The 16,526-nt window shown below is 36.8% G+C and overlaps 3 protein-coding genes across 3 annotated transcripts; 1 reads left to right on the top strand and 2 right to left on the bottom strand.

Annotated features, from left to right (window-relative positions):
* Nucleotides 1-3,073: 3,073 nt before the first annotated feature.
* On the bottom strand, nt 3,074-3,549 carry P153DRAFT_24632 (uncharacterized protein). The gene has a single exon (XM_033662700.1). The coding sequence runs from the start codon at nt 3,414-3,416 to the stop codon at nt 3,165-3,167; it is 252 nt and encodes an 83-aa protein (XP_033523119.1). The 5' UTR covers nt 3,417-3,549; the 3' UTR covers nt 3,074-3,164.
* A 134-nt stretch (nt 3,550-3,683) lies between these two features.
* On the bottom strand, nt 3,684-5,006 carry P153DRAFT_292210 (uncharacterized protein; the record flags this gene model as incomplete). The annotated part of the gene is made up of 1 exon (XM_033663825.1): nt 3,684-5,006. One exon carries the CDS (start codon nt 5,004-5,006, stop codon nt 3,684-3,686), a length of 1,323 nt encoding a protein of 440 aa, XP_033523118.1.
* Nucleotides 5,007-5,646: 640 nt separating this feature from the next.
* On the top strand, nt 5,647-10,313 carry P153DRAFT_385938 (uncharacterized protein; the record flags this gene model as incomplete). Its single annotated transcript, XM_033670475.1, has 2 exons — nt 5,647-6,029; nt 10,304-10,313. The coding sequence occupies 2 exons, from the start codon at nt 5,647-5,649 to the stop codon at nt 10,311-10,313; spliced, it is 393 nt and encodes a 130-aa protein (XP_033523117.1).
* Between the last annotated feature and the right edge of the window lie 6,213 nt (nt 10,314-16,526).

The raw sequence follows: 16,526 nt of genomic DNA, 5'->3' as shown, positions 1-16,526 counted from the left end.
AACCGTCCCGATTCCGATCGTCTTATGAGGTCTGAAGCTCTCCATCTCGCTATCATATTCTCTACCTCAACTCATTCATAAGAACAAACGATCATTTCGAGATGACATCGTCGCTTTCTGTTCAAGCGGGAGAGGAACAATAGGCTTGAGTGACCCTTTGACACTTTCCGTCGGAGCTTGTTCGTCAACATCTGCGCTACGCTTGATGCAATAATGATATAGGGTACCGTTCTCTGCAGCTATAGCGGTGCCTTGGGAACGAAGCCCTCTTTTTCTGCGGACGCATGACTACTTCCGTACCATACTTTATCAAGACGCGAACAACGTCCCTGCCGGCCTCTCGTGATTGCAAGCTCGAGAAGGTTCCAGCTCTCTGGTAGACTAGCCTCAGCGTTGGGGTTTGCGCCACGATGCAGTAGCATTTGCACCGTCTTATCGTTGCCGCCTCCAATGGCTTGTAGAAGTAGTGACCACCGGTTGGTCAGCCCACTTGTCGTTTGCGCCCGATCCTGCTTGTTCAATGAGCCATGGTCGAGAGGCCAAGCGACAACATCGACCCGCTGGGCGACTGCGGCTTAGGACTTCTCGCGCAAGTTCCCCACTATGTAGTTCCTCGAGCTCAATGAGGTATTGAGGGCTTCTGTATGATGCGAAAAGAGTGAATAGTCGGGATGAGAAATCCGCGTGAGGACTGCTCGAGACACCCAATAACAAGTTGTCATTCATACAATGCGCGCTCATGATGAAGTCTATTGGACCCTCAGCGTCGGTCCATGATGAATTCCACAACGTGTAGATGGCCGCTTCCTATAGCAGGGCCGAGTGCCATCCACCTCATCTCGTCTCGACTTGTGAATCGCCTGGTGGAAAGGAGCAGTCCGAGAGCCCCCAGATTTCCCACCAAAGCAAGCCAGTCCAACAGGATCCTGCCAAAAGTGTAGCCCTTCAGACATCTTGTAGTCCAAGATGGTGGTTGAGGTATCATGATTATCCAAGATACAACTGATGACTTCTCGACAGTTACAGATAATGCCTACCCGAAGTAGACAGCGGGACATGGCTTGATCCTAATCTAGGATCGGCGTGGGGCATTGGTAACGCTGCGTGAGACTGCAAGGTTCGAAACACAGCGCCTGAACACATTGTCACAGCGAATTTGAGACCTTATGTCCTGTCTCCTTTGAGTAGCCGTTCGGCCACCCGTCGGATGATACTGAATCCACTGAGTACTTCCGATCTCGACATGACCGCATGCGTGAAGTAAAGCTGCCAGAATTCGGCATGTTCGGGTCCTTTTCCAGCCTCAAGGCGTGATTTCAAGAGGTAGCCCCTCAGCATTTGCGACTCGTAAAGTGCCTGGAGGATCTCTTGAGCAAAGAGTCTAGGGGATTGTTAACTGGATATTGCTACGCCATAACAAATTACTGTACTATTGTTGACATCGTTGTAAATTGAACACAGCTGACTGCACATGGAATGAAGAGTAAAAAACGTCTTTCTTGTAGACGAATGGAAGCCTCAGGATGTAAAGCCTCACCTTCAGGCTTCGCTTGAGCCTACCGATACTGACACGGCAAAGTAGTATTTCACAGCTGATCTCTGCAGAGAGATCCAGCTGCTCCGTCATCCTGTGATCGACAGTGACACTGTTGTAGTGTTGAGAGAGGTTACGATTGACGACTACACACAAGGCAGCATTGTCGATTGGCCTAGTTGATTTGGGCTAGACCCAAAGTGCACCACCATGTGCAAGGTTGAGGCACAGTCACATGAACTCACCAGTGAGCATTCGATATGAACACATAGTAGACGCATGACAATGAAAGTCTCATGTACCGACACGGAGGACTAATAGTGTCGAGTCATCTTTGGTGATGACCTCGACGTCGATTCTGACGCAATCTTGAAAGGGTTTATCAGTTTAACATTACGCTCAGAATACAAACACAAGTGCTCTCATTGCTGTGAGAAAGAGGTGGCAGACTCGTACAAAGCGATGGGATATGTAGCAATATCACGTCTCTACGTCACAACATCATGACAAGCATGGTGTGAGGGTTTGCGCGTCGACAGCACTCTTTGTGTACAATTTGATAAATTGGATTTCACCATCCCATTCGAGCGAGCCTATTGCAAGAACATCGCCCTTCAGCCACGACCAGCAACATCATATCCGACACCTACCGTATCAAGCGCAAGCCGATGTACCAAGGTGCAACTTCATGCTAGGCCATGTTACCCAAGGCTAGTAGACGTAAGGGGACCCTTCTAGAACCTAGGTACGCACATCAAGAGTCTAATACCTGCATTGCACATAACTATGTCAACCGAAGTCCAAACATCTGAACTGAGTTATTCTCAGGCTCTCTGACATCCACTGGTCCCCACTTTCACAATGTGAATAGGGTTGTATGTGATGGCTGTGCAATCGTGACGCATGAGTCAGCATTTATTATGTCCACGTACTCAACTCGTCTAACGCTAGATATAATTCGCCACAACATGGTCCGCAGCGCGTAGTGCAAATCGCTATTTCGCAACGGCAACCATACGCTAATTTGCACATGCTTTCCCTTCCAGACCCTCATCTCATCTCTTTTTTCTCCGCCTCTTCTCCCATTATGACATACACCTCATATAATTCCCGTCTCGACCCACGGCCGTTTACATTCTAAAATCACATGTCATCTCCCCAGGAAAATCGATAAATCCCAAAGCTCCTTAGCCCCCTTTGAGATTAATCCCGTTCAGCCGCTAAATCGCGGATGTTTCAAACCCTTCGTCTGGCCCAAGCACCCATCGTTTCGCAATCCCCAACCAGGCCATCCTGGCAGCCGATCTCGTGTTGCGCATTGGTATCAGCGCAGATGCGAATCCGGTCCAGTCGTGTCCATCTTCTAGGGTCAAGAATATTGAAAAAGAAATGCTTACACCTGTGGCGTATGGCAACATCATAACCCTTGGGGAGATCAATGTAGACATAGAATTAGAACAAATGAGCTTATTGATTTTTTTCGCAGCTGATTAAAGGGCGCATGTGATCGCCGATAATTGCGTGTTGCGATGGTTTGGCATCCCCTGCCTTGCCCAAACACCAATGTCTCAGCCGTCGTCATCCTACTGTTCCGCCTGACCCCGAATATTCCTTCCCATTCCCAAAGGTGTCAAACCCTCCACTGAATGCCAAACAAACAAAAGAAACTTGAAACGCCCCCTAGAGCACCACAAGTTGCACACATAGGCACAGCTTGTGGCGGAAGAAAGTATGCACAACCATGAGACAGGGTGTGTTTCATAGTATTCGAAGACCAATGAAGTCCAAACAACGTCTCAACGTAAACCAGTGCGTAAAACCTGTCCCACACACATATCGTCCAACGAAGACGAAGAATAGAAACTTGGAGATGGAAAAACATGTAGAAAAACGAGTGTAAGAGATGATCTCAAGAGGGTATAATCCAGCGTGCCTTATTGGACAGCCAACGCTCTGCGCAGTGTGGAACAACGTAGGAAAAGAGCTGAGCGCTGGCTGAGAAATTCGAACAAATAAGAAAAGGTAACAATAGACGTGGCATTGAGATGCTGGCCGAGATGATGGAGGCTAGACGAAGTTGTTATAACCACGAGTTGATAGAGGGATATTTGCCAGCAGATTGATTGTCGAAAGAGGTCGAGGCCGGGTATCACGAATGGAACAAATCCCAAGCTCTGGCACAGAGTCCGATAAACTCTTCTTTCTTCCTCAGTTGTGTGTCAGGCGAGTCGCGGCCCGCTCCAAAAGGACCGATGCGTGGTTGTTGGCGACCAAGAGGGGGCGTTCCATTGTCTCGTTCGTATTCTTCGCGACCACGTCTTCTTGAGCCGCCGCTTCGGTCGATGTCAACGTGGGGGGGATATGCTGACAAGCCGGTTTTGGGCATTGGCGACGGTGGCGTTGGGGGCTGGTGTCCGCCGTAATGGACAAGGCGGGGTAGGAGGTCCTCACGACCACCGGACAACGACTGGACCGCTTCTTCGGCAGACTTGTATTCGCGGGGTCGTGCAGTCAGCGGCGTTGGCTGATGGTGATGGGATGGGAAGCCAGGCGAGGGAAGCGGGGGCTGCTGGTTCGAATGTGAGGAATGACCTGGACTACTGTGTTGGTATGGATGACGAGCAGTTCCTAGGGGTTCTGGGAACACATCCGAGATGGGTGGTAGCCGGTTGTTTGTTTGTAGGGCTGGCACGTGATGGATATGTGACGTATGCGACAAGTTGGACGGACCATTGGCCAGCTGTCGGGATGGTGGCGCGTTGCTGCGTAGGCCGGTGAATGATTGGTTGATGGGCGCTGATTGAATGACACGCTCGCTGGCAAACTGCTGGTGAGATGGGGGTGCAATGGTGAGACCTGGTGGTGGACCCTTTCTGCGTGACGTCTGGGGGGTCTTGATGGTGCGTCCAAAAGCTCCCACTTCAGTGTTGCGTGGGAGGTCTTCGTCGGAAGGAGCTCCCTTGCCGCCATGCTTCTGCCGTGCCTCGATGATCTGCCGCTGCCTTTCTCTTACGTCCAGACTTCGCTGGAGCTGCGAACGCATGGTAGGGTCCTGGGTGTGGAAGCCCGGTGACAGACAGGCCAGGCCTACATCTTGGAACTGGGCGCTGCCATGGCCGGACGGCCTGGCGGTGAGTGCGCCCGAGGAGTGCACGATGTTGTGGTTGGATAGGTCCAGTCGGCGCGGACGGTGCCGGGTGCTGCTGGTGGAGGTCGTGTTCATGTCAGGCGAGGCAGGCTCCTTCTTGACCACTATCCTGGGCGGCGGACCGCGTGACCTGCTCGACGAAGGGCGGTTAGACATGGCATCTCGACTGGGTGGAGACAGGGAGAGGGAGGACGAGGACGAGGTGGTGGTGGGTGAAGCAGAGGGAGGACGGCAAGCAGAAGAAGTAGAAGGACGCGACGAGAGGCTAAAAGACGTACGAAAGAGGTGAGCGCTTCCCCTCCGCTCTCTGCTGCTGCGCGGCATCACTGCTGGCGGCGGTAGGTGAAGCATGGTCGGCAGGCAGTTGAGAGGGCTTGAAGGTGGGCGTCACGGCGTGAGGCGACGAGACAGAGGGCGCAATGGCTGCATATGTCCTCAGCGACCCGACTCCCCCGTCGGCAGACAGCGGTGCCGCGTGCTGGACCAGGGCCGGGGAATTGGCGACGGCGGTGGTCATGGCTGTGTCGTGCTTTCCTGAAGCGGCTGGCTAGGAGGGGCAGATAGATTGTAGGAGTGTCGCAGGATGGGCGAGGGCAGTCCGCGACGCCAGATGTTGCAAGAGCGGCCGCAGCGTCGAGAGGCAGAGCGTGGTGCGGGTGGTGCAACAACAGGTGCAGGCAGACAGCGAGGCGTGCAAGGCAGTGCGGTGCAGTGCAGTGCAGTGCGGCGCAAGCAGAGACACAGTGCTGCACAGGAAAAGGGAACGAACGCTGCGCGCCTTGCTGAGGGCGGGACCGAGGGATAAAAATGGCAGGCACGGACGCGACGCTGGACGCAGGAAGCATGCGAGCGACCAGAACGACTGGCATGCCATCCCAGACGACGACATGGGGCGGCCGGGCGAGCAGATGCGCGGCGCTGCTGTCTGGAGCGCTCAGACGCCACCGACTGACCATTGTTTCGAATGCACGGCCTGGAGTCCGTCTTTGCACTCTACCGCCCGTGGCTCCATGCGCTTCAGCCCTCTGCAAACCCCGTCGAGCCTCGTCAAACCCCGTCAAGCCTCGTCAAACCTCGTCAAACCTCTCCAGCAGCCGTGTCTGGAGTCTTGCTCCAGTCCCACCCCGCCAGCACAGCACCGCCGACACCACCAGCAACACCGCTCCCTGCGAGCCATCGTCTGGCCAAGGCTGCCCGCACTGCTCGCCGTGACTGGACGCCGCCGTGCACGCTGTGTGTTGCACCTCCATTGCCAATACTTGCCGCCATCCAATCAGCCCAAGGCCTGCTGTCGCGCTTCCGACGACCACTAGACGAGCCTTCCAGCGTTTCAAGTCGGCAGCTCAGGTTTGATCACGCCTGCCTGACTGACATGCCATGCAAACATCTCACAACGTGAACCCCAACCACTCATTGGCAGAACCGCCGTCCATGGCCTGCTGCTTCAGCCCTCGCCCACAAGGTCGACTCAGCTGAGATGACTCACGATGGATTCACTCCTCGTTCCTCCCTCCCCTTCTTCTTTCTCCAGAACCGCCAGGATCATTGCCGCTGGCACCTACCCGCCATTCGAATGAGCTGACGCGGGTAGCAACGTTCGCTTGGTCCTGGCCAATAGCGCCTCTCTCTGCTCTCATGATCTTCAGCGCTATCACCAATTCATCCGCAGAACGGCCCCAAGTTGGATCGTTTTTCCGCCACGTTATCATGCTGTGTTGAGTGAGTGTTGAGTGTTGAGTATTGGGACGATGAGTCAGCTTACGCGTCTACTACGAACCTCCAACTACCGAACCCACGTCGACTTCCTGCCACATATTCTGATAACCATGTACCTAGGTTGCTGTGAGCATGTTCGTAACAGGCCGTGCATGATTCTTCCTTACCTTTTCTCCCTCAAATCGACAACTCGTCGACAAGCCAAGATTTGTTTTTCTCGTCTCAGCCCTGTCGCACGCCAAGGAATCATGTCCTCCATGTTTCGTTCTGCGCTGCGATTCATCTACCCACTTCTCTGAATTTCCAGATCCGAATTATTTGACTGTATCCATGTGTGTATCGGGCTTCGTTCTCCAAGACATCTTGGGCTCGAAGCTCAAAGCCCTGACTCACGGCTACCAAAAGACCGGCCATTCGCTCTTTTGTTCAGGCGCAAGGGTTCAACACCTTGTCAATATTTGACCGAGTTTTCTACCTCGCCGAGGAGCCCTTCCACCACGTTCTGTCTGGCTTGCTTTTGTCTCCGACTCCCTGTCAACACGCAGATCAATGACGTCCCGTAACGAATCCGTATGATCAGCACCATGGGTCACGCTTTCGGACAGACACGAACGCCAATACGGAAATACAACTTCTCGATAAGGAGGATGTGGGGTCATAGCAGTTGCCTACGTTTGAAACGGCTGGGGTGGCCAAGTTCGCACAATGCTACCTGAGGCAGGGACAGTCGTGCATGCGTTCTATTCAAATACCCTGCTTGCACGATAGCGCATCTCCAAATCGGCGGCAGGGGCATGTTGATCAGAGAAGCACTTCACGAGAACTGGCTCTCAGGGGGGAATCTTGGCATGTTGTGTTGTACCGTATAAATTTGTTCAATTAAGCTTTAGCTAGTAGGGGGCTAATTAGTCTAATTTTAAACAACCTAATAGTAACGTATACACCTATATAGATAATATTAAAGCTTAGCTAAATAAAATTATATTACAGCTAGTATAAACTCTTCCTTATAGTACTTACCTATCTTTTAACGTTATATTACCTAATATAATAAAAGTTATTATAATACCTAGTTACCCTTATATACTATTTACTAAACTTAACCTAAATACTATTAATAGTTACTCTTCTAAGCGCCTAAAGCTAGAAAGGGTAGTAAAGTTATTAGAGAGTAAAAAAAAAGCCTTTAAGCCTTATAAACTTATACCTTCTAAGATTTAAAACTATAATAAAGTATTATTAAAGAAGAAGCTATAGCTAATCTAGTATTTCTTATATTATTAAATATAGGATAAAGTAGTCTATTATAGTACTGCGTAGAAGCGTTAGACCCTTAATAGCCTTAAATAGAATAGCGCATAAAGACCTTTAAAGGCTACTAAGGCTACTAAGTACTTTAAGATACCTCTTAGTACTACTAAATATATATAAGTAAAGAGGTACTAAGTAGTAATATTAGCTTATAGGTAACTATAGTATATATTAGATAGAAGAGATAAAAAGTAGGTAGATATAGAGCTTAAACTATTTTAATAGTTTATAGAGTAAAGAAAGATAAGATAAAAAGTTTTATAATTTTAGTTTTAGTAGAGAGTAAAGATCCTATTTAATACACTTTATAATAATAAGCTTAGGCCTAATAGAAAGGTTAGTACTACTTTACTTTATTAGTTAAAATATATATATAAAAAGTAAAGCTGTTAGGTAAGTATAGAGTAATAGGTAGTTTATATACTATTATACTAGCTCTAGCCTCTTAGCTTATATATATAGATAAAAGTACCTTATAAAGGGATATAGGTCCCTTAGTAATTTATCTTATTATATATTAAATACTATTATTTTATCTTTACTATACTATATTACTACTATAACTAAGTATTATATTTAAATTACTTCTAATATATAGTAGCCTAGAATAGTAAGAATATCTAGTAAATTATCTACTTATAGGTCTAGATGTAATATAAGAACTTCTATATCTTAAGTAAAACAGAATACGCTACTATAATCCCTAATAGGTAGTAATAACTTATAATAATAAGGTACTCTCCCTATTAAAGGTTAAGAAGACCTAATTAGGCTAATTATAGATAACTTAATTCTACTACCTATAATTAAAGAATAAATATAATAGAAGCTATAGGCCCTACTTATATAGAAGAGAACCTAGGCAGATAAGCTATAAATTAGGCAGCTATAGAACCTTAAGGCTAGATATAAGGCTAGAGATTCTATAGTAGTATTAAAGCTACTTTTTAATATAGGTATAGTACTATGTACTATAGTAGTACTAAGAGTAAACCTACTAAGGCCTAAACTACTATATATATTTAATAAGAATAATAGGCAGAGCTATAATAAATAAAAGAGAGACTATAAAAGCTATTATTTCTATAACCCTACTAAGTTTATTATAAAGGTAAGGAAGGTAGACTTTAGAGTAATATATATATTAAAGATATATAAAATAATCTAGAAATTCTATATAAAGGAATAGAAGTATAGTTATCCTTTATAAAAGCTAACTTAGGCTAATTTAAAGCTTAAGATACTTAATACCCTTAAAACGCCTAATAAATACTATTAAAATACCTATAATATAGTAAAGAACTATAGGTAATACTATAAATAGAGCTTTACAGAACTTTTAAACTACCTATATTTATTATAAATAGAATTAGCTACTTTACTTTTAATATAGATATTAGAGTTTACTATATCTTTAAAGAAATAGATCTAGTGTAACCTACTACTCTTACCTATAAATAGGCGTAATAACTTAGTACTAGTTAAAGAATATACTAATACTATCTACTAGCGCCTAGGACTAGATAAGAAGACCTATAAATTAAAAAAGAGTAGAAGTAAAAGACTTCTATTAGAAAGTAATTAAGGAGACTTACTCTCTCTAAAGAAGAGTAATATAACTTCCTCTTTCTATAAAAAGAGAAAGAAACCTTCTAATAAAGTAAAGGTAGAAAAATTCTCTAATAAAAAGAAGATTACTTATTACTATTATAATAAGCTAGGCTACTATATAAATAAATACTAGAAGAAGGCTAATAATAAGTTTAAGGAGATTATTAAGGAAAATTTAAAAAAAGAAAAAAGTTAATAAAAGTAAGCTCTCTTCTAGTAGTCTATATATAAGCTCTTAGGAATTATAAGGAGCTAAAGATACTAAGGTCCTACCTCTTCTTTAAACTAGCTTAACTCCTTACTATATAAGCTAAATTAGGCTAATTAGAGGCTATAAAAGCTTTTTTAAATAAAGGTATATAACTTAACCTTATTAATATAAAGTTAGCTAAGAAATAGGACCTAAAAGTTATTCTACTTCTAAGTTTAATTATAGAAGCTATAAATAGTAGTAAAATTACTTTATATAGTATAATAACTATAGGTATTACTATAATAGACTTAAAGGGAAAAGAATAATACTATAATATACTATTTATTATAGCTAACCTAAAGAGGTACCTAATCTACCTTAGTTTTCTTTAGATTAATATATATAATTTAAAGCTAAGGTATCTTAGTAGGCGTATATATTTTTATAGTATAAAGGCTAAGTATATAATACTATATACTTATATTACGCTTAAGGAGGTAGATAAGTTTAATTATACTATAAAGAGTCTAAAGATAGATATTTATATATATATAGTAAATTTTATAGAAGAGGTAGTCCTTATTATAGTCTAAGATACCTTACTACCTCTATAATATATAGATTTAGCTAATACTATATTAGAATTAGTAGTAGATATTTTACTAGACTATAGCCCCTAAGATCTTACTATAAACTTAAAAGAAGGGGCTATAGTACCTTTAAGGCTGTTATATAACCTTTTAGTATATAAACTAGAAGTATTAAGAAAGTATATTACAAATTACTTTAGGAAGGGCTAGATAAAAAGGTCTAAGTTACTAGTAGGTATACCTATTCTTTTTATAAAGAAAAAGAATAGGACCTTATAGCTCTATATAGACTATAGAGGCTTTAATAAAGTTACTATTAAGAATAAATACCTTTTACTTTTTATTTTAGAATTATTAAATAAATTAGCTAAAGCTAAGTTTTATATAAAACTAGATATTAGAAATACCTACTATAAAATTAGAATAAAAAAAGGAGATAAGTAAAAGACTATATTTTAAATAAGATATAGTTATTTTAAGTATACTATTATACTCTTTAGCCTTATAAATGCGCCTACGTAGTTCTAGGCCTATATTAACTAAGCTCTTAGAGAGCTAGTAGATATATTATATATAGTATATCTTAATAATATTCTAATCTTCTTAGATACTAAAGAGGAATATAAAGCCTATATTTATAAGGTATTAAAGAGATTATATAAAGCTAAGCTATTTATAAAGCTAAGTAAGTATAAATAGTATAAAAAAGAGACTAAATTCCTAAGGTATATAGTATACCTATAAAGAGTAAAAGTTAATATTAGTAAAGTATAAACTATCTAAGAATAGCTACTTTTATAAATAGTATATAATATTTATATTTTTATTAGCTTTATAAATTACTATTTAAAATTTATTAAAGGATTCTTATAAGTAGCGCTCTCTTTAATAAAATTAACTTAAAAAGGCCTAAATACAGCTAAGAGAGGCTATATATAATAAAAAAAAGAGAGTTAAGGCCTAGATATTAGAGATAATAGTTAAAGAGCCTTTTAAGAGCTTAAGGATACTTTTCTAAAGGTACTAATTCTAACCTACTTTAAGTAAGACTAACTTATATATATAGAAATTAATATATCTAGTAAAGTAGTATCTAGGATACTAAGCTAGTTATCTATCTAGAAGAGGGGTAACTTAGTCTAAAGACTAGTAGACTTTTTCTTAAAAAAATTAAACTAAACTAAGTTTAGATATAATACTTATAATAAGGAACTACTAGTAATAGTAGTAAGTTTAGACTACTAAAGATATTACTTACAGAGTATATCCTTTAAACTTTTAATAGACTACTATAACCTTAAATAGTTTATAGATATAAAGGTTTTAAACTAAAGACAGGTTTACTCCTACTAAAAGCTAATAAAATATAACTTTATTATTAAATATTAACTAGGAGTAATAAACCTAGCTAATAAACTATTAAAAAGGCTAAACTATATAGCAGTAACCTAAGATCTAGACTAGAAATATAACAAAGCCTTTATAGATCTAATAAGAAACTTATTAACTAAAGTAGAAATTAATAGACCTCTATTAATTTACTCTATTACTATATAAAGCTAATGTATTAAAAAGAACTATTAAGAACTCTAATATATAAATAGGTTAGTAAGATAGAATAGTAGGCCTAGAATAAAGCCCTAATTAATAAAATCTAATCTAGAAGGTTTAAATTTAGAATCTTCTAACTTATCTAATAATTTAAACGCTAAAGTAGCCTAAATTAGTATATAAAAGCTAGAATTAAAACTAGAAAAAGTTATAATTTTTATAATACTAGAATTAAAGTTATTAGTACTAAAAGAATATTATAATAATCTAATAGTAGGCTATTTTAGCTAGAAGAAGATACTAAAGAAACTTTAGCGTAAGTACTAGTAGATAAATATATTAAAAGATATAGTAGACTACTATATAGACTATAACTACTATAGAAGGTTAGTTATACTAAAATACTAACTATATAGGCTTCTTTAACCTCTAAAACTACTCTTAAAACTATAGAAAGACGTAATAATAAACTTTATTACAAAACTACCTGCTAGTAAATATCTAGGGTAGGTATATAACTTAATTCTAGTAGTTATATATAGACTTACTAAGATATCCTACTATATTTTAGTAAGAGTAGACTAGACTAAAGTAAACCTAGCCTATATATAGGTAAAGAAAATTATCTAACTTTATAGAGTACCTAAGACTATAATTTCTAACTAAAGTTCTTTAATAAATTTAAAGTTATAAAATATATTTAACTACTACTTAAACTCTAAAAGAATCTTAACCTCTACTTATTACTTATAGATAAATAGTTAGATAGAAAGGTAGAACTAAATACTAAAGCAGTACCTTTAGTACTTCTATTATCTAAAATAGAATAATTAGGTACTATAGATTCTAATTATAGAATTTGCCTATAATAATAGTATATATATAATAATTAGGGTTACTCTATTTTAAGCCTACTATAGGGTATACCTAAGAGCTTCTAATTAGCTTAATTAACTCCTTAGAGAAGGTAAAGCCTTCCTAGGGAATAGATTAGCAGTAAGGGTAATAATACTATAAGTAGAGTATAAGAGGAAAATTCTAGTTTTAAATAAATACTAGAAGAAATATACTAATAAGAAAAGACTCTACTATAAATTTAAGGTAAAGAATAAAGTTTTTATATCTAATTAGTATATAAGGTCTACTAGACTAAAGAAGAAGCTTAATTAGAAGATATTAGAACCTAGAAAGATTATAGGCTAAATTAGCCTTACTATATTTAAAGTTAATCTTCTAGAAGTAAATAATACCTATTTAGTATACTACGTATCCCTATTAGAACTCTATATAAGAAGAGAAATAATTCTATATAATAAACTCTTACTTATAGATACGCTCTACAAAATAAAAGATAATATTTATAATATAAAGAAAGTAGTTAATAGGAGATAAAATAGCGTAGGTATATAAAAATATCTAGTAAAGTAGAATAGCTACTTAGAAGATAAGAACTCTTAGAAACCTAGAATAAATCTAAGTAAAGAAATACTTATAGTATTTTAGAATAAGGTTAAAGCAGTCCTAAAATATATTAAAAGAAAGAATAGGCTATTATAAGTATAATTTTAAGATAAACTTTTTAAAAGGAGAAGAATAAAACTATAAAAAAATAACTATATAGCTACCTTTCTCTATTTTTACCTACTTAGTAGAATTTTTATAAGGTTTAATAGCGCTATACCTAGTAGTTAGGATTCTTAAAGAAGAGTCTAAGAAAATAACTTTAAAAGTAAATATAAAAAATTACTAAGTTAATTAAAATACTTTAAGTTACTATATAATATTAGAATATAGGTAAGGAATTAGGATAAATTAGTATAAGTTAACTATAATTATTATTTATAAAGCTTATATAAGGCTAGGAAGTAACTTCCTTAGTATATAATATTAGAAATATATATATAGCTATATTTTAGCCTTACTACTACTAATCTAAGCTAATCTATACTAATTAGTACCTAGGTATACTTATTCTTATTCTTATTCTTTTTATAGGTCTTAGTAGCCCTCTTAGTAGATATAAAGTACTTATTAGTAGTAGTAAAATCTACCTTAGTAGTCTAGAAAGTAATAGTAGTTATAGTAGCCTTTTTTTTCTCTTTAGTAGCTACTTTAGCTAGAGTCTTACTAGAACTATATATACTAAACTAATTCTAAATAGTTAGTACTAATTTATACTAATAAAGCCTATAAGTAGCTACTTACCTTCTTATAAGAAGTAAGATCTAGGTCTTTATTATTAAAGGCTTTAAGAGCCTACTTCTTAGCTATAGCCTTTTTCTAGAAGCTAGCTTTAGACTAATTATAACTCTTAATATAGATACTAGACTTAGTAAACTTATTAATTTTAGTTACGCCTATATAAACTATAAGAGACTTATAATAAAGAGAGTACTTACTATTATAAATAATTAGATACTATTAGAGCTAATTACTACTAATTCTAACTACTTACTTATAGATTAAGCTAATAATCTTATTAGTAGTATTAATAACTCTTACCTTAATTATAATATAAAGAGAGAGCGTATATAAGATATAATTATACTATATAGGCTTACCTTTTTCTATAGCTTCTATAACTATATTCTTACTAAATAAGTAGTAAGTAAGTTACTTTTTAAGCTTAATAAAGTACTTATAGTAGGTATTAAGGAACTAAAAAAGTTAATTAGCTATAACTTATACTAATTAGAGCTAATAGATATACTCTAAAATAGTCTTAGCTAAGTTAAGTATAATAATAGTACTATATACCTTAATAATTACTATTATAAAACTTACTTTATAAATTAATATTAGTACTAAAAAAGTAAATTAAATTATTTATAATAAAGTTACTATTAGCTAAAAGGTCTAGGCAGTATATATAGAGAACCTTAGTATAGTAACTAGTGTTCTTATAGTTTTTAAGGCACTTAGCTTTTATTAAAGTAACTATCTTAATTACGTTAGGAGTAGGGTAGGTTAGGTAATTATTAAAAGGGTTCTACTAAGATAGTTAGCTAATATCTAATACCTACTAAGCCTATTAGACCTAAATTCTACTAATTAGTACTAATTAGAGCTAATTAATACTCTTTACCTTTCTACTAAAAATATACCTAAAGCTTAGAAACTTCTAAAAATTAGAGGTAGAAAGGAGGTAGAGTATAAAAGACTAGAAGAAAGCCTTTATTATATACTTAGGTAGGGCCCTTAGAGCTTAGGCTACCTCCTAGGTAGGTAAATAGTAAAAGAAGTAAAAATAGGTACTTATTTCTTTTACTCTAAACTAAGATTTTAGTTATAATATACTCTAAAAGTATCTTAATTAGGCTAAATTAGCTTAATCTAGTAATCTACCTAAATAGTTACTCTAATACGCCTATAATACGCTTAATATTACTAAATATAGGTAATAGAAGATATAGTCTACTAGATTAGAATAATTATATCTAAAAAGGGGAATATTATTAGGTAAGTATAAAGTAATAGGTAGTTTACGTACTATTATACTAGCCCTAGCCTCTTAGCTTATATATACAGATAAAAGTACCTTATAAAGAGATATAGGTCCTTTAGTAATTTATCTTATTATATATTAAATACTATTATTCTATCTTTACTATACTACGTTACTACTATAACTAAGTATTATAAAAGCTTACCTTAAATAAGAGTAGTATTATAAGTTCTTAAATAGGTAGTTTAAAAACTTCTACTAAAGATAAGATATAACTTAAAGATACCTTACCTACTAGTCTTAAAAACTTTCTTTAGAGTACGTTAAGCTAATAAACTAGTTCCTATAATTTATTAGAAGAAACTTTAGTAACTTATTTACTAATATATTAATAAAAGAAAGCCCTCTACTAAAAATAAACCTAATAGGTATCTAGATAACTAGTAGAGGAGGTAGTAACTAATTTATAAGTTTTAATATCTTAAATATAAATAAAGTACTAATTTCTTTTAAGTTCTTTAATAGGTATACTTACTATCTTAAAAGTAAAAGAATAATTACTAGCTTAGTAAGTAACAGCAGCTAGTTTAAGTAGTAAGTAACCTTAGTATTATATATATTTATTAATAAAGAACCCTAATTAAAGCCTAAGTTAATCTTTTATAAGACTCTAGGTAGGCTAATTAATATAGTAGAATATTCCTAGTAGAATCCTTAAGTAACTATTAAAGTAAATAAGTTAGTATATAATAATAAGACCTTATTTTAAAAATAGCTAGATTTAGAGCTTATACTAGTATTAGAGAAAAGAAAGAGCTTACTTATAATAAACTACGCTTTCTTCTATAAAACTAATTAGGTTTTAACCTAGTATAAGGAACTAGTATATAAGATTATACTAGCGTTAATTTTACCTAGATATATAAAGATACTTTAGCTACTAGATATTATAGTTAATAAACCTTTTAAGGTATACCTAAGAGAAGAGATAGAACTTATTTTAAATTAAGATAAACCTGCCTTAAGTTAAATAGTAATTTTAAAATAAAGAATAGCTATTACTAAAGCTATTAGTAATACCTAAGATTAACTCTACTATAACTTATAAAAGATTATAGTTAACTTCTTTATTTATACTAGAATAGCTATAAGTCTAAGTAGATTATAAGATAGGTTAATTAAGATTAAAGATATACTAAGTAATCTTATTAACTTTAATAGATAGTAGACTACAAAGCCTATTATTAAGCCTAAGATTAAAGAGAACCTATAAAATAGCTTTAAATAGGCTCTACTAACTAACAGCCTTTATAATAAAGGTAAATAGTTAGTAGAGTATATAGCTATATATAACCTACCTAGTATTAATATTAATATACTTAAACTTATATATAAAGTAAAAAGACTTACTAGTAATACTTAATTAA

The sequence above is a fragment of the Dothidotthia symphoricarpi genome, assembly GCF_010015815.1.
Source record: "Dothidotthia symphoricarpi CBS 119687 unplaced genomic scaffold P153scaffold_11, whole genome shotgun sequence".
In the NCBI taxonomy this organism is placed as follows: Eukaryota; Fungi; Ascomycota; class Dothideomycetes; order Pleosporales; family Dothidotthiaceae; genus Dothidotthia; species Dothidotthia symphoricarpi.
The sequence above is the reverse complement of the archived record's forward strand: the minus strand, read 5'-3'. Positions and strand labels throughout refer to the sequence as shown.

Coding starts and splice junctions, on each gene's coding strand:
- P153DRAFT_24632 (XM_033662700.1), bottom strand. CDS start 3,416: ATGTTTTTCCATCTCCAAGTTTCTATTCTTCGTCTTCGTTGGACGATA.